Source organism: Tenrec ecaudatus, chromosome 2 (genome assembly GCF_050624435.1).
Source record: "Tenrec ecaudatus isolate mTenEca1 chromosome 2, mTenEca1.hap1, whole genome shotgun sequence".
In the NCBI taxonomy this organism is placed as follows: Eukaryota; Metazoa; Chordata; class Mammalia; order Afrosoricida; family Tenrecidae; genus Tenrec; species Tenrec ecaudatus.
This window is the reverse complement of record NC_134531.1, coordinates 193,618,982-193,644,031: the sequence shown is the minus strand read 5'-3', so window position 1 is coordinate 193,644,031 and position 25,050 is coordinate 193,618,982. Positions and strand designations below refer to the sequence as shown.

General features: G+C 52.3%; 2 protein-coding genes and 2 non-coding genes across 4 annotated transcripts; 3 read left to right on the top strand and 1 right to left on the bottom strand.

Annotated features, from left to right (window-relative positions):
- Positions 1–2,146: 2,146 nt before the first annotated feature.
- Positions 2,147–6,604, top strand: LOC142439590 (small ribosomal subunit protein RACK1). The gene is made up of 8 exons (XM_075542072.1): positions 2,147–2,367; positions 3,253–3,424; positions 3,866–4,013; positions 4,169–4,264; positions 4,786–4,896; positions 5,240–5,380; positions 6,123–6,233; positions 6,479–6,604. The coding sequence occupies exons 1-8, from the start codon at positions 2,259–2,261 to the stop codon at positions 6,542–6,544; spliced, it is 954 nt and encodes a 317-aa protein (XP_075398187.1). The 5' UTR covers positions 2,147–2,258; the 3' UTR covers positions 6,545–6,604.
- On the top strand, positions 2,600–2,667 carry LOC142442087 (small nucleolar RNA SNORD95). Its single transcript, XR_012783340.1, has one exon. It is a non-coding gene; the product is annotated as a small nucleolar RNA SNORD95 (small nucleolar RNA).
- On the top strand, positions 3,641–3,719 carry LOC142442030 (small nucleolar RNA SNORD96 family). The gene has a single exon (XR_012783293.1). It is a non-coding gene; the product is annotated as a small nucleolar RNA SNORD96 family (small nucleolar RNA).
- Positions 6,605–12,389: 5,785 nt separating the features above from the next.
- LOC142439589 (H-2 class I histocompatibility antigen, Q10 alpha chain-like) lies at positions 12,390–23,007 on the bottom strand. Its single transcript, XM_075542071.1, has 8 exons — positions 22,747–23,007; positions 18,338–18,445; positions 16,694–16,954; positions 15,404–15,679; positions 13,511–13,786; positions 13,285–13,395; positions 13,096–13,128; positions 12,390–12,781 (listed from the first exon to the last, which is right to left on the bottom strand). The coding sequence occupies exons 2-8, from the start codon at positions 18,384–18,386 to the stop codon at positions 12,747–12,749; spliced, it is 1,041 nt and encodes a 346-aa protein (XP_075398186.1). The 5' UTR covers positions 18,387–18,445; positions 22,747–23,007; the 3' UTR covers positions 12,390–12,746.
- Positions 23,008–25,050: the final 2,043 nt, after the last annotated feature.

Below are 25,050 nucleotides of genomic sequence, written 5' to 3'. Positions count from 1 at the left end.
TGCAGAAAATGCAGAGGGCTGAAAGGAGCTAATTCCAAGCACAGATTCCCAGCCCAACCTCAGGGTTGTAGATTCCAGGCTCCCTGGGCTAAGTTAAAGGAACAGCAGAACCAGGTGGGGTTTTTGGTTTTGGTGAGAGGCAGATGGCAGAATTTCTTTTGCATGTACAGACAGTTGGGAAGCCCCTGTGTCGTACCAGGAGCTCAGGTCACCTACTTGTCCATCTGTGCAGAATACCTATGGAGCCAAGCTAATATGGCCCAAGTCATGGGCAGCAAGCTGGATATAGGGGTGTGTGACAGTATGGGATCTCTCACAACCACCAAACAAGTCATTAAGTCAATTCTAATTCACACTGACCTATGTAGTTTACATAATTGTAAGTCTTTGCAGAGGCAGACCACCTCGTCTTTCTCCTGGGGAGGGGCTGGTGGGTGTCATCTGCCTACATTGTGGTTTGCAGTCCAGTGCTTGTCCACCAGGGTTACTTTCCCAGGAGCAGAGAAAGAGCATGTGAGTTGGGGGAAGACATCAGTATTGCAAAAATGAAAGGTCAACCAATTGGGGGTACCAGGGAAATAGTTGATGTCTACAAAAGAAACCTCAATCTCAAATAGAATTTAAGGACATTTATTAAATCTTAAAGGGACAAAGACAGACACATCTCCCAGGTGGGACAGGCCATTAGCACAGGGCCATACAGGCATCTGAAGAGCCAGAGTCCGGACACTAGTTACTTACGGCATGGAACAAAATCATAATTGGTGGCAGATCAATACATCAGTTACAGGTAGGACTACAGAATTGGGAACAGGAGCATAATGGAAACACATATATTAGAAAGAGCTTACAAGATGGGTCTGTGGCCTTCCAGGCAGTGAGGGCATGTATGACTCATGACTATGGGGCCCTCTGGAATTGTCCAGTAAGGTAAACTCCCTCAAGGTCACACCCATGCAAGCCCCAGTGAGAGACTGCCCTTCCAGGGTGGCCTGGAGATGGGTGGAGGTAATCCAATTTCTAATACACTCTCTCTCAAAACAAGATTACATCAGAGGTTCCTAACCTGTGGGTCTGGTCCCCTTGGGGGTCGAACGATCCTTTCACAGGGGCTGCCCAATTCATAACAGTAGCAAAATTACAGTTATGAAGTAGCAACCAAAATGATTTTATGGTTGGGGGTCACCACAACATGAAGAACTCGGCATTAGGAAGGTTGAGAACAACTGATCTACATTCTCAACTAACAACCAGGAGATGGATTTGGGTTTTTACTGTCATTCATAGCTTCCAGCTAACGGGGGTGCTCTACTACATTACTATGGATTTTAAGGGCAAAGAAACCACAGTCCTCATATTTTTTTACGGTGTATCCCCTAGATCTAAACAATCCTGGTTCCAGGGGGTGGTCACTAAATAATGTAACGTTCACTCTCTCTACCAGGCGCTGTTCTGGACGACTTACCTATCTGAGTCTGTTTACTCTCCATTAAGCCATGCGGAAGTATTACTTCCAAATCTCAGGTCACAGACGCAAAACGAAGGTTAACTTATGTTACCAACCGGACGGTACGTGTTTCTGTATAATTCCCCTTTTATTTTGCACAGAGAACAACTGCGATCATTCCGATTCGCTTTCCTTAGACGTCCCCGTCACGAAGCATTTCTAGGGTTTGAGTTCAACTAAGCATGGTTTGAAAACCTGTTTTAAGTCTCTTGGGGACAGTTTGTTTTCTAACTGCCCACAAGCACTCACAGCTCCCACCTCGAAATTTGGCTCCCCTTTCAGGGCCCTCCGAACTGCGAAGCGGAAGGGGCGGGGCTCCCGCTGCGCCGCGAACAGGAAGCAGAAGCCGTCAGGGTAGCGTTACGGCAAAGTGTGCCGTACAGATAAACGCTTAAGCTTTGGACGCATCAAAGTCCCGCCCACGTTCGAAGACACCTTTTCAACACCCGGTTCGGAATGTGGTGCTTTCAAATTACACTGCGTTTCAGAAGGGAAAATGTCCTGAAACGTCACCTACAGCTGGCCTCACGCACCCACTATCTTCAGCACAAGCCAAGCCTGGGGGCCGCAGTTTAGCACCGGAGGAGAAGGTGTTTCCGGTTCCGGCGGTGGAGGGGGCGGAGCGGGTATTTCAGGTTCCGGCAGCGGACAGCTCGGTCTTTTTCTCCGCTGAACAGCAGCAGGAGCTGGTGTGTCGGAGCTATCCGGTGCCATCCTTGTCGCTGCGGCGACCCCCGCACCCGCCGCCGCCATGACTGAGCAAATGACCCTTCGTGGCACCCTCAAGGGCCACAACGGCTGGGTAACGCAGATCGCTACCACGCCACAGTTCCCCGACATGATTCTGTCTGCCTCGCGAGGTACGTAGTGGATTGCAGGCGCTGGAGGACGGGTGCACGCGCTGTGCTGGGCGGGTGGCGCGTGACCCGCAGGCCCAATAGACAAACCAAATGTGAGTGCGGCCATGGGGACTCCCTTAAATTTGTAAGGCGTCTCTTTTGGCCCATGAGGCTACCGGGACCAGGCACCGGCCACGGACGTCAGAAGTGTGGGACCTTTAGCTGTAGTGGACCCGGAAGCCTGAGGCCTGGCGGAGCGGTGATGATTTCAACATGCCATCTGAGCATTCGTGCTGAGACCCAGAGGCTGTTTCTGAGCTACCGCCCGACGCTCACTCTGGGGAGTAGGTATTGGTGAACTCCAGACACTCCGTGTCATCCTGACCGCCTCTCCACTCCCTGAAGTCGCCTGCCGTGTTGCTCCCACACTGCTAAGTTTTCAATGTCTAACATGGCCGACCTGTAACTTATAAAGTGTGTGATTCACAAAGCGAATCACCAGGGATACGCATTACTTTGGACCCTCCAAAGTGCCAGCTCTGCAGCGTGTCTGGTCTCACCCAGACTGCTGTGTCCACATTACACCTTAGGTGTACTTGAAATGGTGGCTGAGTTTATCTCAAATCATAAGGATACCTAGAGTTGGGAGCAAATTTGTGCGCACCTGATTTAAACTTTCTATTTAAGAACTAGAGTTCAGGTCCAGTTGAGGCCATGCTGAATCAATTTGCCCTGATAGGTAATAGTTGCTTTTTTCTCATCTGTTGTCTTGAAACCCCATCCATGAGCTTGAAGTCTTGCATTGTCCAGTAGATTCCTAAGGGACCTGAAGGGGGGTGTCTAGATACCCAGGGCAGCGGATAGCAGCGTTCTCAGTGGTTTCCATTTCTGCTTATCCTCCCTTAGATAAGACCATCATCATGTGGAAGCTCACGAGGGATGAGACCAACTATGGCATTCCCCAACGTGCTCTGCGTGGTCACTCTCACTTTGTGAGTGACGTGGTCATCTCTTCTGACGGCCAGTTTGCGCTCTCAGGCTCCTGGGATGGAACACTACGTCTCTGGGATCTTACAACGTAAGTACTTGCTTGTACTTGGCTTTGGGGCTGTGAAGGGGAAAACTGGGTAGAAAAGAGGTTGAATGCTGCAACAGTTGAGCCCTGGCTTGACTTGATGGGGTTAGAAAAACTAGGGAGTGGTCCAAAGGAACTGTTTGACTGGCTCTCTCATCCAGTCAGGTACATAAAAGTTTGAAAATGGTTGGCCTTGCATGGAGGTCTGGCAAGTGACAGGATCCTAGTGATGACAGACGACATAGTCTTCTGATCCCCGTGTGGGAGTGAGGACATGTCCTGCAATTCTGAATGGATTCTCTGGCATGTACTCCACTTGCTGTGGTCTGCGGCACGTTAGGATTCATCAGAGTGAAGCAAATACCCTGGGATAGAGCCATGGCAAGTGTGGAAGGTGGAAGGTTTAGAAAGTGCATCTAGAGAGTGACCAGTCCTTCCTCTTAGGGGCACCACCACCCGCCGCTTTGTAGGCCATACCAAGGACGTGCTGAGTGTGGCCTTCTCCTCTGACAACCGGCAGATTGTCTCTGGCTCCCGAGATAAGACCATCAAGCTGTGGAATACTCTGGGAGTTTGCAAGTACACCGTACAGGTAAAATGAAGGGGGCAGCGGGTGGGGCGTCTGTCTGGAGCCTAAAGGTTCCTGGATGAAAATACAACATCCATCCATGTCAATATCCATCTCACATGGATGGAGAAATAGGCTAGGCTTTCATGGGATAGGACATTTTTTTCTGTCTCCTGTAGGACGAGAGCCACTCTGAATGGGTGTCCTGTGTGCGCTTTTCGCCCAACAGCAGCAACCCCATCATCGTCTCGTGTGGCTGGGACAAGTTGGTCAAGGTGAGTGAGCTTGGCACCAGGGCCACGAGGCCATTACAGGTGGAAAGTGCTGACTGCATCTAGAGGGTCACGGGGTACAAGTTTAAACGCTTTGCAGACCCCGTCTTCGTCATTCATTAAGATGGTTCCGAATGCACTGTGGGCCTCGGAGTGTTTCCCAAGTGGAGCTTCTTCCCAAGTCCCCAAAGGGACATGAAATAGTGCCTTGGGTTTTTCTGGCTGTTTGGGTTGTTACCATATGAGAAGTGGGTCCTTTTGCGAAAATCACCAGGGGTGCTCTGATTTAGGTTCTGTCTCAGGAAGTGAGCACAAGCACCACATGCTGTGGGTGCAGTTACACCCGCAGTCAATCTTTCCCCCGGTGTTACTTCTTTCTTTCTTCCAGGCTATTGGGTTTTGCGGTTTGGTCTGTAGTGTTCTCAGGTGGCTAGTAAACAACATAGTTCAGACAGGGGCTACAGCAATCCTCCTGCATGGCTGATCTGGACCTAAGCTCCCCACTTGCAACTCTTTCAACTTAGGTGTGGAACTTGGCTAATTGCAAACTGAAAACGAACCACATCGGCCACACAGGCTACCTGAACACTGTGACGGTCTCTCCGGATGGATCCCTCTGTGCTTCTGGAGGCAAGGTATTTAGGGGCAAATGAATCTCCAATGTGTGAGAAAAATATAACTTGACACATTTCTGGGGATTGTTGTCTTAACATTATGTTCAAAGTAGGCTGTTAAAGGGGACTTGTCTGTAAAACTGGTTTGCCGGGGCAATTAATGAGGACAATAACCTTGCTTCATAGTTGATCCTGGGAAGTTAAAACTTGTCAGGGTGTCAGGTTAGGGTCCTGAATTTAAGGAAAGCCGTATCAAGATAGTTGAGTCTTAGGAGGAAAACTGGGATTTGATTCAGATAAGCTTGGGGGCTGTTGGGATTAATGTTTGTCCAATAATGTTGCCTGCTTCACTGTACCTGTCCAGGATGGCCAGGCCATGCTGTGGGATCTCAATGAAGGCAAGCACCTTTATACCCTCGATGGAGGAGACATTATCAACGCCCTGTGCTTCAGTCCCAACCGCTACTGGCTCTGTGCTGCCACTGGCCCCAGCATCAAGATCTGGGTGAGTGAGAGTCGGGCTAAAGACCAAGGCTGCGCCTTGGCAGCCCTGCCAGCTGCGACGTCTCAATTCAGGCAGTTCCTTTGTTACAAACATCCACTTAACGGACTATTTCTACTTGCCCTTTAATAGCAGGCCTTTGAAATTACTTTGCCTGGCTCTGCTTAAAAGATGTACACTGCTCTTTTTTTAAAAGGAGGCAATTAGAAGCTTTGTCAAAAGTAAACTGTCATGAGTGGATTCTGGCTCTCCCTGTAGGACAGCAGGGTAGAAATGCCTCTGGGTTTTGGAGGCTGTAACTCTGGGCCAGAGTAGAAAGCTTCATCTTTCCCCTCAGTTCAGTTCAAAAAGGGCTTTGAATACCCTTCTCCCCTATACATCCAAGTAAGGCAAAGTAAGCCGTATGTACCTGTTCCAGTTCTACTGCAAACAGATCTTGACCATAAGCCTGTCTTGCAACGATGGGGTACATTTAACTAGTAAAGGAATAGCAGATTGTCCCCTTACTCATCCATTAACTGGGAAATCTTGGGGGCTTTAAAACTTTCAGGGGCTGCTCCGTATACATTGTAGGATGTGAAGTACCACCTCTGGATTCTTTGGAAGAGAGACCCATGGCCAAAATATTCGGGACGAGGATGGAAGGGGAATATGACTTTACTGTGCTTTAGAGCCCTTGCATGAGTCTCATTAAAGCATCTGGGGCATTAAAGCCATTAATAGGTGCCTTTGTTCCATTTCCCAGGACTTGGAGGGCAAGATCATTGTTGATGAGCTGAAGCAAGAAGTGATCAGCACCAGCAGCAAGGCCGAACCGCCCCAGTGCACCTCTCTGGCCTGGTCTGCTGATGGCCAGGTAAGTGCATCTGCGTTACCATGGTTAAGTTCGCATCTTTCCTGCTCTTGATGTGACTGCTGTGCCAGTCATAAGACCACCATTGTATTTTAACAATAAGATTGGTTGGGCTTATTCTGTAAGATTTCTTAGGTCTGCCAGGGGAGGGGGGATGAGGAGTACAGTTTCGTGTGCTCCTGCATAGGGAACCAGTAACCCTGTAAAATGAGTGCCTGATCTAATCTTGTTTCCTTTTTATTTTGCAGACTCTGTTTGCAGGTTACACAGATAACCTCGTGCGAGTATGGCAGGTGACCATCGGCACCCGGTAGAAATGTGTGGCACAGCTTTTTTGAAATTAAAAGACTGGCTTTCTGACCTTTGGGAAGTATCTTTTGTGATACACACAACATCTAATTCTTTTTCATTGCTTACATTTAAAAGTTACCCACTGAAAGCAGGTGGTAAATCAACTAGGCTTCAGTTTAAAGCCACCTGTTGTCTTCCTGGAGGCTAATGGCGTGTGGTGAAAGTTAGCCAAGGGGAAGACGTGCCCACAAGAGACAGGTGGCTGCCACTTGTATGTGTGTGTAACCGGTTTCCTAGGAAAGTTTGCACAGCAGTAGGTTCTCATTTAACAGCACAATTTTTAAAAACATCGAGGGCTCTTGGAACAACCCATAGTTCACATTCTTTAGTGACCTTGTTTACATTTAAAAAACTGCTAACATTGCTGTTCCATTTAACGGAGTTGAAAGCAAAAACTAAACTTGTATCCACGGCAGAAATGACCCATGTCCCATCAACAGGGTGCATATACACAGTGGAATAATCAGCCATAAATGATTTTTAAAAACATGCTAATTAAAACATGCCAGACATAAAACAGTCCCGTTTTGTACTAATAGGTATGGCTAATTCCCATTGAGTGTAATTTGACTCAGTGGTGACGCCATGTGTACAACTGAAGAAATGACATGGTGGCCGTATTTGATCTTTTCCAGCTTCTATACAGGAGAATCCAGCTCCTCAGCATAGTCAGGTCATACGTGCCTCCTGCCCGTCATTGTTGAGCTTATTCGGCCAGGTGGTCTTTTGTTACCAGGAATAGTTCTGCTTGCCTTTGACAGGCCATGTCTATCGCTGCTCCTCTGCTCTAGTCTGGTGTCGGCTTTGTGGCCGGTGGCAGCTACATTATAGTCAAGGATCTGGTACTTCACTGATGGCTCCGATTGTGGCGAGTTTAAAACGTCAACACGGACCAATCCCCAAGTAGAGCCATCTGCATCGTACTTGCATGCGCCCACCCAGTCAGTGGGTGTAAAGGGCAGTGGCCCCTCAGCAGCTAGAACTGCTCCACACAACTTTTGATGTGCTGTGTGTCGCTGGGTGGACTAAAGCTGCCAACCTTTTGCCCAGCGGTTCTCAAACTAAACGGGGGCCAATTCACTGTCCCTCAGACCAGTTGGAAGGCCGGACTACAGTTTACAAAGAACAAATTCTATGCACACTGCGGATGTCTAAACCACCCAGTGGGCCGGATGTGGCCCCCAGACCGTAGTTTGAGGACGCCTACTTTTGCTGGTAGATGAGTGCTTAATTGTATACCACCCAGGGACTCCCAAATAAGCAGTGACAGGAAATAAATGGTAATTATGGACCTGGTGGACGGGAAAGATGGAGATTAATACTTAATTTACATGTAATCTATATAAAATCCTAATGTCTCTTCAAAGTGACTGCAAAGTTTTGGCAATACCATCTAATTCTGATAAAAGAAAAAGGCACTCCCTAAACTTGTAGTTTGAGGACTCCTGGGTGTAGAGGGAGTGTGGACCTTGGAGAAACAACTGGAGATTCTGGGGCTGGGGGAATGTCCTTGCTAGTCCAGGGCCCACGTGACATTTTGGTCTACCTATAGCAGTCATCTGACAGTGAAAGCGCTGGTGGCATAGTTAGGTGTTAGGCTGGGTTCTGCAAGGTCTGCAGCTTGAAACCAGAAAGATGGGAGGGGGGAGGGTTCAGTGCAACTTGTTTCAGTGCTCCCACACTGGCTGCCCGTGCCCCACCTCGACATCAAAGTCAGGTGCCCCATATACCTGGCCCCCAAGATCGGCCGCCTGGGTTTGTCTCCAGTTTAGTGATGACCTTGTTAAGGCAACAGGTGGTTGGAAGGGGTAAAGGATTACTGTGAAACTGACCATTCAGAACAGACAAGCCCAGATTAAAGTCGTTCCTTCTGCCTGTCTTCCTCAAAGCCCCCAAGGAACCACCCAGCCACAGAAAGAACATTAAGCACAGTGGGAACATCACTTTTGATGTGATTGTTGGCATTGCCCATCAAATTTGGTGCTTTGTCGAGAATTCTCCAGAACTATAATGAATGTCCTGGAATTGCCCAGTCTGGGCCGCAATGTTGGTGGCCCCTACCCTTGTGACATCATAGATGACATTAGCAGTGGAATGCCCAGCAAGAACTACAGAAGAACATACCATTTAATCATTGAACAAGAGGTTGGCTTTCTATTCCTATAAATGGCCTTGGAAGCTCAGTGGGGCTAGTTCTGTCCTAAAGGCTCACCACTGCACCATTGACTTTCAAACTCATCTACAAATCCTAAGGCTTTGCATTACTATCAGTAAGCGTCTTTGAGTCTTGGTCATGTGTAGACTCACAACAGGTACAAATGAAGTGCTAGGACTGTTACTTGTATCTCTTAACCTGGAAAGTTTGCTTCCTGTGACCTGGCACCATATCTGCTCAGCTTCATGCCACTGTAGAGAACTAAACTGTCCACTTCCATTTTGGTGTAAATGTGAAGGGGCTCCAAAGGTTTGTGGAAAAGGAAATTAAAAGACGAATTTTTTTTAAAGACTGGAATTTTTGCATGAACTATTTGAATTCCACTCATTCCATTGTCTAGACACCAAGTTTATCTTGTTTCCAGTTCCCAGCTATTATGGTCAGTGCTAAGAACAGGTGTATCGGTCTTTGAGGAAACTGGCATGAGTATACATGAAACTTGGCATCTCAACAGTACCTACGTGCACAGTTCAGTAGCACTGGTTACATTCAAGTTGGGCACTCACTCTGAGACCATCCTTTTCCAGATGATTCCACCACCATTAGCATGACCTCACTGGCCCATAAGGAACACCTCCCTCACCCTGTATCTGTCTTTTGGTGAGCAAAAGTGCGTTTTTGCTGGGTGAAAATATTTAAATTGTAGTCACTGATTACAGAGGCCAGAAGTCTACACATTTAGCTTTTGTATGTAGTCTTTATTCTATTTCAAACCTTGGAATTAAGATACCTTTGCACTTTATAGCTGTTTCATTTGGGCAGGGGCCGGCCACTAAATGGGACCTCGGGCACAATGCCTTGCTCCTAGGCCACCTCCCCTTGTACCAGCAGCCTGAGCATGGCCAGCGCTGGGGTGTAGGATGTTAAGTATTCTCTGATCATTTTGTCATTTTAGGGAAAACCCTGAGCTCAACTTTGATTCATTGTTGTCAAGAGGTTTTTTTCCTTCCACTTTGGTTGGAATTTCATAAGCCTAGTTGCCTTTCAGGCACAAAGTTACCCATTTGAGAAAAAAAACCTCACTACCATTGGGTTGATTCAGACTCAGGAGTGTGAACATGTTCTTTACAGGAACAGGTAGCTTCAACTTTCCCAGGAGAGGCTGGTCCCTTCGAACCTACCTCCTGGCTAGCAGTCCAATGTTTACCCAAGAGCACCACTAGGGGGAGAAATTGGTGACCATGTCTGGTGTGTGTGAGGGCTGAGCGCCACAAAGCTGGTAGGTCCATGGGCAGGGGTGGGATGCTTTGCCCTTGCAGGCAAGGGCAGCGGGGAGTGGTGAGCAGGGTGGGGCCAGCTCCCTTCCAGCTGAGGGAGGGTAGCAGTTCCCAGAAGTGTCTGAGTGGCCAGGACGTCAAAATACAAGGGCTTGCAGATGCATGGTCAGGCTAGGGTTTAAAGGACAAAGTCCTTGCCCTTAGGCAATTGGTAAACCAAGTAACCAGTGAGGTCACTTGGCAAGGTGAAGTGGTCCCATTCATTGGGTGGCAGGTGGCCTGAGCTTATTGCTGTCCTGCAGGACCAGCCCAAGACCTCTGCCTTGTCTCCATCCGGGAGAGGCTGTCCTGCCATCCTGCAGCCCCAGGTGTTCAGTGTCCCTGAGGCGAGGAAACTCCAGCCATCACCTAGCCCAAGGCTCTCATTTCACAGAAGCGAGTCTCGGAATGAGATGCCTGTTTCTGGCCCTCTGCAGTTCTACAAAACCTCTTCAAAAGAGCCCTGCAATCCACCGGGGTAAGCTTTGTGCTAGTCTGGGCTGCTTTGGGGGATGGGTAAGGTCAGCTACGGTGTGGTGTGGAGACACCAGGAGACTGAAGTCTTGGGTAAGAGGCATACCTGTACCACTTGTGGGGTGAGATGTGGCTGGCCAGTAGCACTTGCCAATCTGCTTCTCCCTGAACACATTGAAGGCCCCACCACTTCGGCCCCATGGACGAAGTTTCCATTTCTGCTCAGAAGGTCTGCTCAGACCTAGGGAGCCCTGTGGGGTCACCTGGGTCCTCGCATCTCCTGTGGTGAGGGGACAGATCCACCTTGTACCAGGATCCCAGTTCCACAATTCAGCCAGACAACTGTGTTTCTACTAAAGTGCAAATTGTTTATTATAATACATGCTTATTAATAAAGGTACAAAACCCTTATCCAAAATCGCTAGGGGCCAGGCCCATTTCAGAGGTAGCAATGCGTAGACAGATGTTCTCTAGGGGGCCGGAGGTGATACCCCATAATGAAGTACATGAATATTGCCACCGACAATTGTGAACAGGTGAATTAAGGTGATACCCCATAATGAAATGCATGAATATAGCCGACAATTGTGAACAGGTGAATTCAGGTGATACCCCATAATGAAGTACATGAATATAGCTCCCGACAATTGTGAACAGGCGGATTGAAGAGAACGAGGAGAGGATGAGTGGCCTCACTTCAGCTGGAATGTTTTGAAAACAAAGTTAAGAATGAAACTTGGGTTTTGGACTTTAGAATGGTGGGTGTGGTTTCCGACCTCTGCTTACCCTCCCTTTTACAGAATGGCACAATGGTCATCAAGGCCTCTGGTCCGGCGGTGAAGGAGCAGACTGATCATCTGACCTCATGTCCTTGATGTGGCATGAGTCGAAGCACCCTGGTTTTCAGGACGGTGGGACCCTGGGCCACACACCTGGCCTCTCTGGGCCGCAGTTCCTCCCACTCTAGCCCACGACTGTGCCTCTTTCTGCACAGGAGTGACTGACTATGCCGTTTGTGACCACGTCCCCAAGACAGGTAATTAAGATACATCCTTCAATAACACCTGACAGCCAGCAGCTCACTGCGGAGGTTGGACAGTTCACCAACGCAGGCTGAGACGTTCCGAAGTATCAATGTCCTGGGGCTGGTTCTGCCAGGGATACTGGACAGGAAAGGTCCATCATGCCTTGGGGTCTGGACAGGCTCCCCTGGACAGGAACGGATCTGATAGGAGAGGCTGGGTAGGAAGGGTAGAGGGCACCCTGTGAGAAGGTGGCTTCAAGCTTTCTGCTGGAAGGAGGAGAAGGTGGGCCCGAGGTCCTCTGGACACTCCGAAAGGCAACAGTCTCAGGACAGTGGAGCTGTCCTTGACTGGAGCTCTCACATCGTCTGGGCCTGAACTGCAGAGTCTGGTGGATCATGTGGCCGGCCACTAAGGATTTACCTACAAAGCACATACAAGCAAAGACAAGGTCCCAGGGAGAGTCTTGTTCACAGAGCAGATGCGGGTCTCTGTTCTGCTGAAAAGGTGGGGAAGATGAGGGTGGGTCTTCTCCAGAAACTATAGTTAAAGCCCTGCCATGGGACACAGCAAAACCGGAGCCTCTCTTTCTTGTAAACGTCACATGCACTTGTTGGGAAAATGGAAACCATTCAAAATTCAGAACTGTATAGCATATGCACTGTGTGCCTTCTCATCCTCGAGCAGCCCAGGGGCAGTTGGGGAAATCTGGGTGAACGTACACAAACAGGAAGGCACCCCTCCCTGAACACATCCACTCCCACTTATCCCCCCGTGCCCTCCCCCCACGCCCTTCAACACGCTTCGTTTTCTTTACAGAAAGGGATCATAGAAACACACATAGATACAAGAAGGCATTTATAGGAAGAAGCAACTTTCCCAGATGTTGGCCCAAGGGTGCAGCGCATGCTCCACTGCTCGAAGCCTCGGCTTCTCTGTGGGGTGAGCGGGGGATGAGGATAACATTGCCACGCTAACAGTGTCTGCTTGGCTCATTGCAATTTGCATCTATATGACACAGTGTCAAATGGTTACTACTGCCCACTTCTCAAATCAGGAGCACCTGGACTTTCAAAAATACCTCCGTGCTTAAGTCACGGGCCCAGACCATCTATCAGGGGGTGAAGAGAGCCCCAGGGCCTCCAAGCCCCTCTAGACATCTCCCTGAACACCTCTTTGATTTTGTAGCCCCTGCTCTCTATGGGTTTGGGGATTGATGAATGTCCTCTTGACCTGCAGAGAAAAAGGAGGGAGTTTACACTCGCTCGCTCCCAGGTTCTCCCCCAAATGCAGGTGGTAGTTGCCGAGAGTGATCCCCACCCCTTCCTACAGAGCCTGGGCTCACTCCCTTCTTCCTATCCTGCTGGGATAGTCCAGGGCAGTGGGAGGGCACAGGGACCTGTGATTAGGGTTGCAGATAGGAAACAGCCCACCCCCTCCTCCCACCTCATCTTGGGTTCTAAGACATCTCATCTCAGTCACAGCTTGGAAGCATCTCCAGTCCCTGGGGGTTCCTCTCCCCAACCCTGTCCCATTCCACCAATCACCTGGGGCTTGCTGGTAAGATTCCGTAGCTCTGGCTGTGGGGAAAAGGAACACATGAGACTCAGTTGGTAGGCAGGAGGGGAGAAAGGTGCTGAGGTGGCTCCTGGGCCCTCACCCTCTCACTGTGATTCTCCATCCCCCTTGCCACCTTCCCCCACTGGCCCCACCCCATTTAGTTTCTTCCTACCAACCTTGCAGCCTCCTCTTGATCCAGATGCCTATCCCAGCTAGAGCCACCAGGGTGATGAAGACCAGGATGATGATGGCCGTGAAGACAGTAGGACTTTGACCAGGGGTTGACTCTAAGGAAGGTGGAGAAGAAGGGACACATCTTCTCAGTCACAGAGTTGCTCCCAGGGGCTCTGGGGCTCCTCCCATGCCTTCTCTCCCAGTGCCCAGCCATCCCTAGTGCCTCACCCCAGGTCACAGTGAGTGTGTGGTTCAGGCCTGGGTGCTGCACATGGCAGGTGTACTGGGTTTCCTTCCCGGCAGGCACCTGCACAGCTGCCCACTTCTGATAGGTACCATCCCCACTGGGGCGTGTCTCCACATGCTCAGTCTCTAGGGCCAGCTCCACCTGGCCCAGCCACCAACTCATGGAGATGCCCCATGGGTAGAAGCCCCGGGCCCAACACCTCAGCGTGGCCCAGCCATCCTGAGCCATGTGTCGCGTCACCTGCACCTGGGGCGGCTCTGCAAAGAGAGGAGGGGAGCAAGGTTAGGGTGGCCTGCTCTCTGCTCATCCCATCTCCTAGGTCTCTATCCCAACTGGAGGGGGTTGGAGGATAGGAGATGGGGAACAGGGTCTCTTTCCAAGAGACCTCCAGGGGACTCATCAAAAACCAACACAATGAAGTATTGTCCTGGGAATTACCATGCAGGAAATGTGACTTCCTGCTCCCAACTCCTGAAGAGGGTCCTGGCCAGGACACCCCTGCCTTTTTTCTTCCCACAGTGACCAGAGTTTTCCCAGAGGCTCAGTACACAGCGGGTCTCTAACAAGCGTTTGTCACCTGAACGCAAGATTATGACCCCTGACCTCAGAGCTAGGCTGAGTACAAGGTGGGCTGTGGACACTCTGGGGCTGACATTGTGTGATTTGTCTTTCAGGATTTCATAGGGTTTAGTCAGTCTTTGGTTTTACGATGGTTCTGATGTCACACTGAGATGGACCACCAGGACAAAGGTGTAGAACGAGCCTGGTGTTCAGTGCCAGTTCAACACCCCCCTGTTTAAGGCACACCAAGAAGGTCCTTCCAGGAGGCGGTACTCTTATTACCACCCTTGTTTTATGGACTGAGGCACAGAGAGAGCAAGTTACTTGCCCAACCTTCCACAGCCAGCTAGTGAGGGATCTGGAGGGAGAGGCTGGCCTCCAGTGCTGGAGCCCTGACACTCCAGTCTCTGCTCTCAGAATCCCCTAATCTGTCCTGTCCTCCTTTCTGGAAGCATCTTCCCCATTGTCTCAGCAGATCCACATCCCAACTTGATCAAACACCATGCATGGAAGGTGCTCTAGGTGCTATGGTTCAGCTCCATGCCCCCTGGTGGTCTTCCTGGTTACTGCAGCCTGTAAGGCCACACCCTCTTACTGCAGCCTGTAAGGCCAGCACCTTCAGGCACCCCTTTCCCTATTGTCCATTCCAACCCTTGTGTGTGCAGCTCCCTAACTCCTGTATCCCCAGGTCTGCTGTTCAGAGTTAGAAGTTTAAGACACGAGTACTGAATGGGCCTGGGGCTGGAGCAGTAAGTTTAGGCCAAGTGGGAGTGGGTAGGGGGAGGGAGGAATGAGCCTGGGAGGGCTCAGTTTCCCCATGCGGTCATTTCCCCAAAAGCAGAACCACAGGACATTAGGCTGCAAGCTTCAAAAGCCACCTGGTTTAACCCACTCACTCTACAGATAAAGAAACTGAGGTCCAGAGTCAGGGGCTTAATTGCCTAAGTGCACGCTAGACACGAGAGGCCTGGTACTGCTCATTTCGGGTCATAAGCACTGGGCCGGGGTGGGGTGGGGTGGGGAGTCTTTCCTCTCCCTCACACATGCTGGTCTATAGATGGATGGTGCTTGCATGTGGGAGGCAGGGAGATCACTCTTTCAGTTGCCACGGAAGGAGCCCTGCAGATGGAGTGGTTATGCGTTGGGCTGCGACCCAGTAGTTGGCGGTTCAAAACCACAGCAGCGCCCAGGGAGAAGCATGAGGATTTCTACTCTCGTCACCAGCCACCGTCTTGGAAACCCACAGGGGGTCACTCTGAGCCCGCAGGGACTTGAAGGCAGTGAGTTTGGTTTGGATTTGGTTGGGGCCTTACCTATCCGAGTCAGACTCTGGCCTCCTAGCTCCAGGTACCTGTGCAGGGAGATGAGGCAGAGGCCTTCCAGGTAGGCTTTGTCGTATTCGGCATAGCAGTGCTCTGTCTCCCACCAACGCTTCGTCCGAAAGGCCGCCGGCTGGGCTGACACCCAGCTCAGTGTCTCCAGGTCCAGGGACAGGTGGTCCTGCCCATTGAAGCCAAATTGCCAGAAACTGTCGGAGTGGCCATCCTCCTGCATGGTGCAGCCGAACATACGCTGAGTACTGTGCTTGCCTGTGAGACAGGGAGGGCCTGGGCTGGAGAAGTGGATTCCGCCGAAGATGCTACATGACCCTCATCTAAGTGTAAGGAGCGTGGGGAGGACGGATGCCATGAACATAGATGAAGATTTCCTGCTTGATGCAAAGGATCTGGCTTCACAACCAAATTTCTTTGTCTCCATTATATCCTGAGTGACAGGTGCCAAGCATGCCCAGTAAGAGCGAACTATTCCACTAGTGTAACCTAGCTGGGTGGTAGTAATGAGCAACCAAACTTGACAGGGAAATCCCGGTGGGAGAAAATGCATTCTCTCTGAATTCTCCCAACAGTCCTGCAACGGGCATGCGCACATTCATTTCTGAGACGAGGAAATAGAGCGGAGGGAAACACCCTCCTGATTCAGCAGAGCAAGCTCCAGAGGGGCCCCATGGTCGCACTCCTCACTCTGATTCTTGGTCCCGTTAGGAGCTGTCTGCCTCGTTCCTCTAGGCAAGAGCGGTCAGCTGGCTGAGGAGGCTTTGAAGGGAGGTGCAGGGGCATGTTTTCAAGGCTTTGGAGGGGTGGGAGGTTAGTGGGGTAGAGGGCCCTGGGCAGTGGGAGAGGAGGCTTAGGTGGGGGGATGAGGAGGCACCCTGGGTTCCCAGCCGCACAGGCTGCTGGTCATGCTGAAGGCAAATGTCCGGGGGGTCTCTCCTCCCTGTGTGGTCAGGCTGGGAGTAGCTCATCGAAAGGCTGAGCTTCAGAAGGGTTGTCCTCTGACGGGGCTTCCTGTCTGTCCAGGAGTCTGGCCATTCGTCCCCCTAGCGGCCAGGCCTGAGATGCCTCCAGGTTCTGCGTTCAGCAGGAGTGAGAGCAGTGGGACCACCTCCCAAAGAGCAAAGGGGGAAACGGAGGTGGGACTGGTGAGCGACTATCTGAAATCACTGTTGCATGGCGCAGCCCACTCGGCCTTGCGCTGCGCCACCCAGGCCAGGCCCCCTTGGATCCCTCACCCAGAAGTCCCGTGGCAGCCCCGCCCCTACGCACCTCTGCTCTGGTTGTGGTAGCCCATCACCGTCCACATCTCCACCTGCTGCACCTTCTCCCACACCCTTTGCTTCAGGGTCTCCTGTTCCCAGTACTGGGCGTCCACGGGAGCCATCCAAGAGGCCTGGGGCTCTGCCCTGCCCACTCGGCTGTCATAGCGGATGAAGGGCTGGTCGTCTACATAGCCCACTGCCAGAAACGGGGGCAGATCTGGACCGGGTTCTGACAGAGCCAGATAGTGGTAGTGAAGAGTGTGGCTCCCTGCAGAAACATGAGCATGGTCTCAGGCTCCCGCGCACCGCCCGGAGCTGCATGGGAATCAAGCTGGAGATAGGTGGGTGCAGGGTAGGAGGTAGAGAGATTGGAAACCTACCCAGGTAACATAATCAACAGGATCAAGAAGTGGGCTTGAAAAGGGGGAAAAAGAACATTCAAACAGTGTCAATCAATAATAAAGTAATCAATACAATAGTAAAGACAAATTGCAAGGCTTTGTAGACCTGATGTCTGTTCTGCTTTCTGTGGGGGCTCAGATGTTGCCTAAATCCCTCTTTCGCCCTAAGACTCAGCTCGGTCTTGGCCCCCACCTGTTGACCCACCCCCCACCACCCAGGGGGAGACCATCATGCCTCAGGCATGGGTCAGGGAGACAAAAGAAGCCAAGGACACAGTCATCGGATCACCTCTCCTGACTCTGCGAGTCCACCCTCCCTGTCAGGCTGGTGGAGGGGCAGGTAGGTCAGTGTCAGGCATGGTGGGGCTAAGGCGGGAGGAGGTGGCATTGTAGGGAACACCGGGGAGGTGTGTGACTGCTGTGCTATTGCCCTACATGCCCGGGTGCTGCCAACAGTCGAACTCAGTGACTCACTGAACACACCCAGGGGCATCTCCAAAGAGGGGCTTGTCGGACTGAGTCCGAAAATTCACACCCTGAAAAGCCCATGGAGCAGTTCGACTGGAGGTTGCCGGGAGTGACTCCATGACAACTGGTAGTGGTGGTGACAGTGCCAAGGCCCGTCTGTGACATCACACCTGCGCTCCCTTCCTGGTCACTGAGCCATTGGCCCCACCACGCTTCAGCACAGCCTCTTTCTCTCTTTGACCATGGGAAGAAGAGGGCGCTACTTGGCCTCTCCCTCGGGCCCCTCCCCAGGAGAATGCTTGCGTTTGCCCCACTTCCTACAACACTCTTGGCACCACTATCCTCCAGCGGTGTGGCAATAGCTCCAGGCCTGGGTTTCCACACCCCTACAGTGTCGGGTGGGGGGAGGGGCAGTCCATCCTCCACAGTGCTGTGAACGTTAAATGCTATCAAGAACACAAGGGAAACCATGAACATGGAGAAAAACTCCTGCAGGTATCATCTGTGTGGTTCGTCGCCCCCTTCAGATTTTGAAGAGGGAAGAGGGCAGAGGATGGAGGGGGGATGTTAGGAGAGGTTAAAGGTGGGAGGTTGGCAAACAGCCACTATCACCACCACTACCAGTTGCCAGGCACTCTCCACAGGCTCTGGCCACTGCTCACCCACCCCAGGATGGCCTGTTCACACGCCCACCAGGCCCCTTTCCTGCTCCTGCAGGCCGGGGCTCTGGGCTCCACTGCTCCTGTCTACTCTTCCGTGGGCCGGGTGGGAGGGGGTCTTACCTCCAGGCCATGGCTTGTTTTCCATCTTCAGACTGGCCAGCTGGGCCATCGCTTTCTTTGCTAAGGGAGCTGGGCCATCAGCCACCAGGGGCAGCCCCCAGGGAACCTCTGCAGGGGTAAGTGAGAAGGGAAGGATGACTATTTGGGCACGCACACATCCTTGTTGACTGGTGGGAGGAGTGGCAGACATGCCAGGACATGAGGCACATTTGACAGGGTAGAGGGGGCCTGGGTTGGGTGACATGACTTCCTTGATCATGTTTGGTAAAGTAGAGGGGCAGGAACACAGGCGAGGCTGGCTCAGGACCAAGCAGAACAGAGTTTCCTTCCTCCTCCTGGGCACAAGGTCACTGTGGGTCAGACCTGGCCCTCGGCACCTGTGGTCTCAGTTCTCTGTGGAAACAGCTTCAGCACTTCCCCCACCGGAACCGAGGTTGCCCTGAGTTGGAATGGACACGTAAATAACTTAACCTTTTGACTGTCCCTGGCCGGAAACCCACCCTGAGTTTGGTGGCACCTTGTGGGTATTAGTCAATATACCCATGCAAATGAAGTGACTAAGGGCTATGCAAATGAGATGAGTGCAGCCTAGTTTGTAAATAAAGTGCTGAGAGAAGATTGGTTTGTGGCCTCGCCCCTGCCTTGAATTGACAGGGATTGTGTATACAGTTGACTTTGACCTACGTGGAAGGTGGGTTAGAGGCACAGCCCCCTCCGTCACATACCCAAAAAACCAAAAGGTACTGCCTTCAACTCAATGCTGACTCATACGGACCTATACTGCAGGCACTTAAACCCAAACTCCAAACTCTGCCCTCGGCCGATCCCCACTCATAGTCACCACGGGGCATACGCTGCAGGACACGGGGCGCTTCCGGGAGGGTAACTCTTTTTGGGAGTAGAAAGTCTCATCTTTCTCCCTAGGAGCAGCTGGGGTTTCAAACTGCTGACTTCGTGCTTAGCACCCCATGGCATAACCATCAGGCCCCCAGGGCTCCTGAAAGAGGAGGAGAAGGGCGACCCTGCCTGTCCTGCTGGACACCCATCTATCCCTGCCTGTAGTTCTTCACCTCGGCTGGTCCCTAGAATCACCCAAGCAGCTTTGAGAATCCTGCCAGGGACACTAGTTTAGTTGGTGTGGAGGGAGGCCTGCATATAGTAAGTACTGAGGACTTCGGGGGAATGGATAGCGGGTCGCCTCCTGGCACTGACCGCTCAGCCCTGTCCAGCACATGGGCTTGTCCTTGGGCTGTTAACAACTCACCTGCTGCTTGCTCTGAATCCCTAACCTGCCTTTCTAAGGCCAGATTTCTCCCCTTGCAGCAAACATCTCATGGGCATCTACCATAAGCCAGATATTATTCTGGGTGGGGACAGGGTTCTTTCTGAGCAAAGGCAGAGTGTTGGTGGTTGGGCAGAAGTGGGGGAAGGGAGAGACAACTCAACAGGCAAATTCATCAAGAACTGCAGGGGCTGACAAATGTCAGGGACAAGAAGTACCAAGCATGGGGGACACACAGGGGTGGGAGACTCCTGAGATCTTAGAAGGGCTTTTATGACCTGAAAGAGCAAACCTCAGCAGTGGTGAGTTACCAAGCAAGTGATGGTGAGGCAGAAAGAATATTCTAGTCCAAATGTCCCTGCTTGCCTCAGCGTGTCCTAGGAACTTGCTAGAAATTTCAATTCTTGTGCCCACTTCAACCCTTCTGAACCAGAAATGGTGCTGAAGGGTCAGTGCTTTCTGAGATGCAGCGAGGCCTCTGGGCAATTCTGTGGCACACACCATTTGAGAGGAGATGCTCCAAGCCGAAGGACTGGCCAGGGCAAATGGCCGGAGTAAGAACCTGTGGCATGTTCAGAATAAACAAGCTCGAAGGCCGGCTGCATTGTGAAGTCTGAAGAAAATTTTAGACTTGGCTTTAAAATTGTAATTCTTCTTCTTTTTCTTCCTACGTTCGTTTGAGTAAGCTAAAATCTCGGGTTGTTTAGGGGAGACACCCAGGGATGGGCCCTCTACAAAACTCAAGATATTTGAAAACATCCTAAGGTCAGGTTTCTGCACCATAAACGGTCATTTCTCCTACTTCTCAAGATTCCCTGCCTTAGCCACACGCAAAGGTCCTTTGAGGGAATGCCCCGAAATCATTCTTATATTATTAACTGTGTGTCTTTGTTAATAATAAGATGCCTTACAAATAAACAGGCGGCCGCAAATGCCAGAGCATAGTCTGTGCAGGAAAGAAGGCTAGTGCACACGGGCCAGATGTGGCCGTGGTCAGCGGGAGGGGCGCGCAGACCTGGGACAGAAAGGGCCTGTGAGGGAAGCTGGGAGGGGGACAGTGGGGAAGGGTCTGAGGAGGAGGGATGAAAACTGAAGTTGCAGTGACTCTGAGCTCTTGCAGTCCCATAGGAAGACACCTCGTTGTCATGTGCCCCACCCAGGTTCAGCCCCTCTCCCCTTGAATCTCCCCAGGATTCCTGTCAATGCCCCCCGCGGCACTCCCAGTCAGGAGCTCAGGCCAGACACCATGAGTAGTCCCTCGCCCTGCTCTCCTCACCCCAACCCCAATTCCAGCTTTCTAATCTGATCTCCAAATTGTCACTAGCGTTCTCATCTGAAGAACCCCACGTTCCCTTTCTGTCTTCTCACCTCTGACCTGGTCAGAACTCCCTCCCTCCCTCTCCCAGCCTGGGCCCCAGTGCCGGCCTGCTGGGGTCTTAGCCAGTTACCCTGCAGAAACTTCAAGAGTAAAAAGCCAAACAGCCTGGGTGGCCAGGGGGTTGCTGACTCCCTACACTCAGCCCCAAGGAGCATCCCGTTTCCTTGTCAGATGCCCCTGAGCTGCACCTGGGATTCCGGCTCCGGAACAGCACCACCTGCCCGGCAGCACTGCCCAGTCAGCTGAAGGGAAAGCAGACCTTCTTCCTTCAGGAGCATTTCCCAGGGGGCCTGCCAGGAGCCCTGGATATTTTCCCCTGAGTCATGTTCCTCCTACAATTTGGGGCACTCCTGATTTGATCCCGCCCTGCCTTCTCTTCTCCTTGGCTTTGGCATCCTGAGTGATGATGTAGTGTTGGCTCTGTGTGCACACACCCATTCCCGGGACATGGATTCACCGCCAGCTGTGTCCCGAATCTCACACCAACAAGCGGCTGGAAGAAAAAGACAGAGCTTCTTCCCGTGGGGACTACTGATTCCTTAGGATCTCTGTGAACCCCAGATTTTGAGTTGGGGAGCTTCAACTTGAGTCGGGAAACTATAACTGCTATTTTTACTAATTTGTAGGCTAGTGGCTAGTGGGTCATCCGTTGAGCTTCTAATGCCAAGGTCAGCCGTTCGAAAGCACCCATCACTCCCAGGGAGAAAGAAGAGGCTTCCTGCTCCCATAAAAGTTGCATTTTTGAAGCCCTCAAAGGAAGCACTCCGCGGCCCTAAAGGGTCGCTGTAGCCTCCGCTCCCATCAGACTGGCGGCCGCAGAGCAAGCAGGTGAGCAGGACCTGGGCTTGGTCCTCAGGGAAATCAAGTGACAATCAATGCCCGCTCTTCTGCTATTTAACACCCGACTTCATCGTCCTCGCTCACGGTTCACTTCTCAGGGAGGCTGGCGGCTGCCGAAGTCAACCCCAGCTTCCTCATAACGCCACCACTGAGCCCGTTGGTCCTCGGACTTGCAGGAGCAGAGAGCCTCCGGTTCCGCCGCACAGCGGCCGATAGGCTTGAACCGCTGACCATGCCGTTAGCAGTCCAAATGTACAGCCCACTCCGTCACCAGGGAGTCACCGAAACTCACCATGTCATCACCCACCGCCCAGAGGCGCTGGGAGTGGGTGTGCCCCGTGGGCGCAGAGCGAAAGCGAAGACGCTGTCCAGTTCGCCAGTTGCGCCCGCCGCCGGCTCTTGGTTCGCAACCGAAAGTGGGAAAGGATGGGAATTCCACACCCAGACACCAGGGCACGAGAATTCCCCCCCACACCTCCCTAGCCTCCACCTCTGCCGAGCCGCAGATGGAAGCGAGCATCGCGTCCCTCCTGTCGCCCCCCTGCCTCCCCCTGGCCCGGCTAGGTGGGAGGGCAACTCCGGCCCCGGCCCTCCCTCCTCTCCAGCGTCCTCCTTCCGAGAGGCTCCCAGGGGCCTGCCAGGATCCTGCAGTGTCGGCTGGTCCCCCGTCCCCCGTCCCGTCCCCGACCCCGTCCCCGGGCCCATCTGCTGGGCCAGAGTTCCCCTCTGCAGAATCGCTCCGGAGCCTGGGACTCAGCCCGCACGCCGCTCCCCAGCCAGCGCTTCACCTCCCCCCGCCGTCCCCAATCCTGGACGTACCCCCACTTCCCCTCCCCTCCCCCGCCCCCCGCGTTCAGGTGGGAGAAGCTCGCCCAGGTTCCCCCCGCCGCGGTCTCCAGGACCCCTCACCTGCGGCGTTCTCCCGCACTAGTCTCAGGAGCGCGAGCAGGAGCAGCGGCGGCGGCTGCCAGGCGCTCGCGCTCGGGGGGCTCCGCGCCCCCCCGGGCGCCCGCCTCTCGCGCGGCCCCAGGATGCCGGTCGTCTTCCCGCCCGTCCGCAGCTCGGGCACCTGTGGCAGCGGGCCCACGCCGGCAGCCCACCGAGGGAACGTCCTCGGCTCGCGCCGCCCCGCCAGCTTCTGCGCCACCGCCGCGCCCCAGCGCCCGGCCCCGCCGCTGTGCGGAGAGCGGCGCGAGAGGAGGGAGCCCCCGCCCCGAGCCTTCCTTACTTCCTTCCCCTCCCTCCGCCCGCCCCCACTCCCCCCAACCCTGGGATTCTCGGCGACTTGCCTCTGACCTCAGGGAGTAGAAGGACACCGCCTATCCTTCTCCTCCGCCACCCCTTGGCTGGGCGCCCCAAGGCCCTCATGGAAAAGGAAATCAAATTGTGAAATGTAGCATAGACGCGTCTTTATTACCCACCAAAATAAGATTCGGAGAAGTGTTTTACCCATGACCACTACTCCACCGGAAGTAGTGAGGAGATGATGTGGATAACATCTGTTAGGTGATTCGAAAATACCCCTGCAGTGTCTATTGGGGACCAAGGCACAGCTGTTGGGAATCCCACCGGGCTTCCTCCCTCCAATCCGTCTTGGGAAGAGAGACTAAATTTCCATTAGGGGTTAGATATTTTTTTCTTAGGCAGGTTCCCAAATCGCCTGATAGCTGACCAGGGAATTCCATGCTCAAGGTATGAAGGTGCATAAATAATAAGCCACTGTAAGTCAGCTCCACCTAGGTTAACGGTTCTGCCAACTTTGCCTAAGGCTGGAGGACCCAAAATCCCCCCAAAACAAACCAAACTCATTGTCCTGGAGTTGATTCCGACTTATAATGACCCTACAGGACAGAGTAGAATCGCTCCGGTGGGTTTCTGAGATTCAGAAAGCCTTGTCTTTCTCACTGAGTGAACGGTGGTGGTTAGCAGCCGGAAGGGGAACCCACTGGGCAGCCAGGGTTCCTGAGTCTAGACTTCAGAATCTACAAATTCTAAGAGAAGTCTTCATAAGCGAACTAGCCCCTGGCTCCCTGAGCCTTTTGAGGTACAAACAGTAGGAAGCAACCCTTGATATGAGGGAAGGCGGGGGAAGCCCAGAGACCCCATTTTGACACACTGATGTGAAATCCTACGTTTCCCTTTCTTTGCATGTCCTTATTCCATCTCAGGGGAAATATGACCCCCTGCATATTACCTAAAGTTACCATGCTTACACAGCTGACTCAGCAACCCTTTGCACAGGAGAAAACTTTCTCTGGGTTTCTGACTTTGTAACTCTTCATAGAAGTGTAAAGCCTCACCATTCTCCCAAATCGTTAACACTTCTAAGAGAAACACTAAGTAAAAAACCCCCCAAAACAAACTCTGTAAATCTTTTCAGATGGTCCTCAGAGAACTGGTCTCTTCCTGAAAAATGCAGTTATGTTCCGAGTGATCATTGATCTGGCTCCATCACTCTAGGGCCAGACGACCATATTTGGAGGTCACAAAGACCCGGCAGAACTCCAGGATATTTGAAACTCCATCCCCACATGTGGTGAGTGAAACCAGAAAGGGCCCTGTCCTGTCCTGTCCTGGCACTGCCAGGTGGAGAATTGTCTTGCAGCCCCCAGAGACTGCCAGGCTAGTTATTTGTGAGGAGAGAAGGCTGATTGTAGTGAGCTGAGTCTAGAACACGGTCCCTTTCCCTCCTTAACTAACCCTTCATTGTGCTTTGGGTGGAAATTTATAGAGAAAATTCCCTTTCCCTTGAGCAACTCATACACATTTTAGCGTCTGAGCTGACTGCTGGCCCCACCATGTAAGGACACTCTTCCTCCATCCTCCCTCCGCACCCCTTTCACTGGGCCTTCTTTCCTGCCTTCTGAGGCTTGTCCCTGAACAAAGGCTGCCCCTCTGCGCCAGCATGCTTGATGGCGTTACTGTTCACAGCACTGTCTGGTCTAGTGTTGGGCTGAAAGTGAGTCATGGGGGTGAGTTCAGATCCAGGCCTGCGGGGAATCTAAAAGCCTTAGTGGTTGCTATCAGACTAGCAAACCTGTCTCTTCAGACTACTTTTAGGTTTGCTCCACAGTGTTCTGCCCCCCAATCCAGGGCCTCCAATCCAGGACCACCTTTCAGAGTGGTCGGCAGGGGTAGCTCCCTCTACTTCTGGGTTCAGGTTCATAGAGGGTGAGGCAGAACACAACTGGTACATGCATTATAAGTAATATG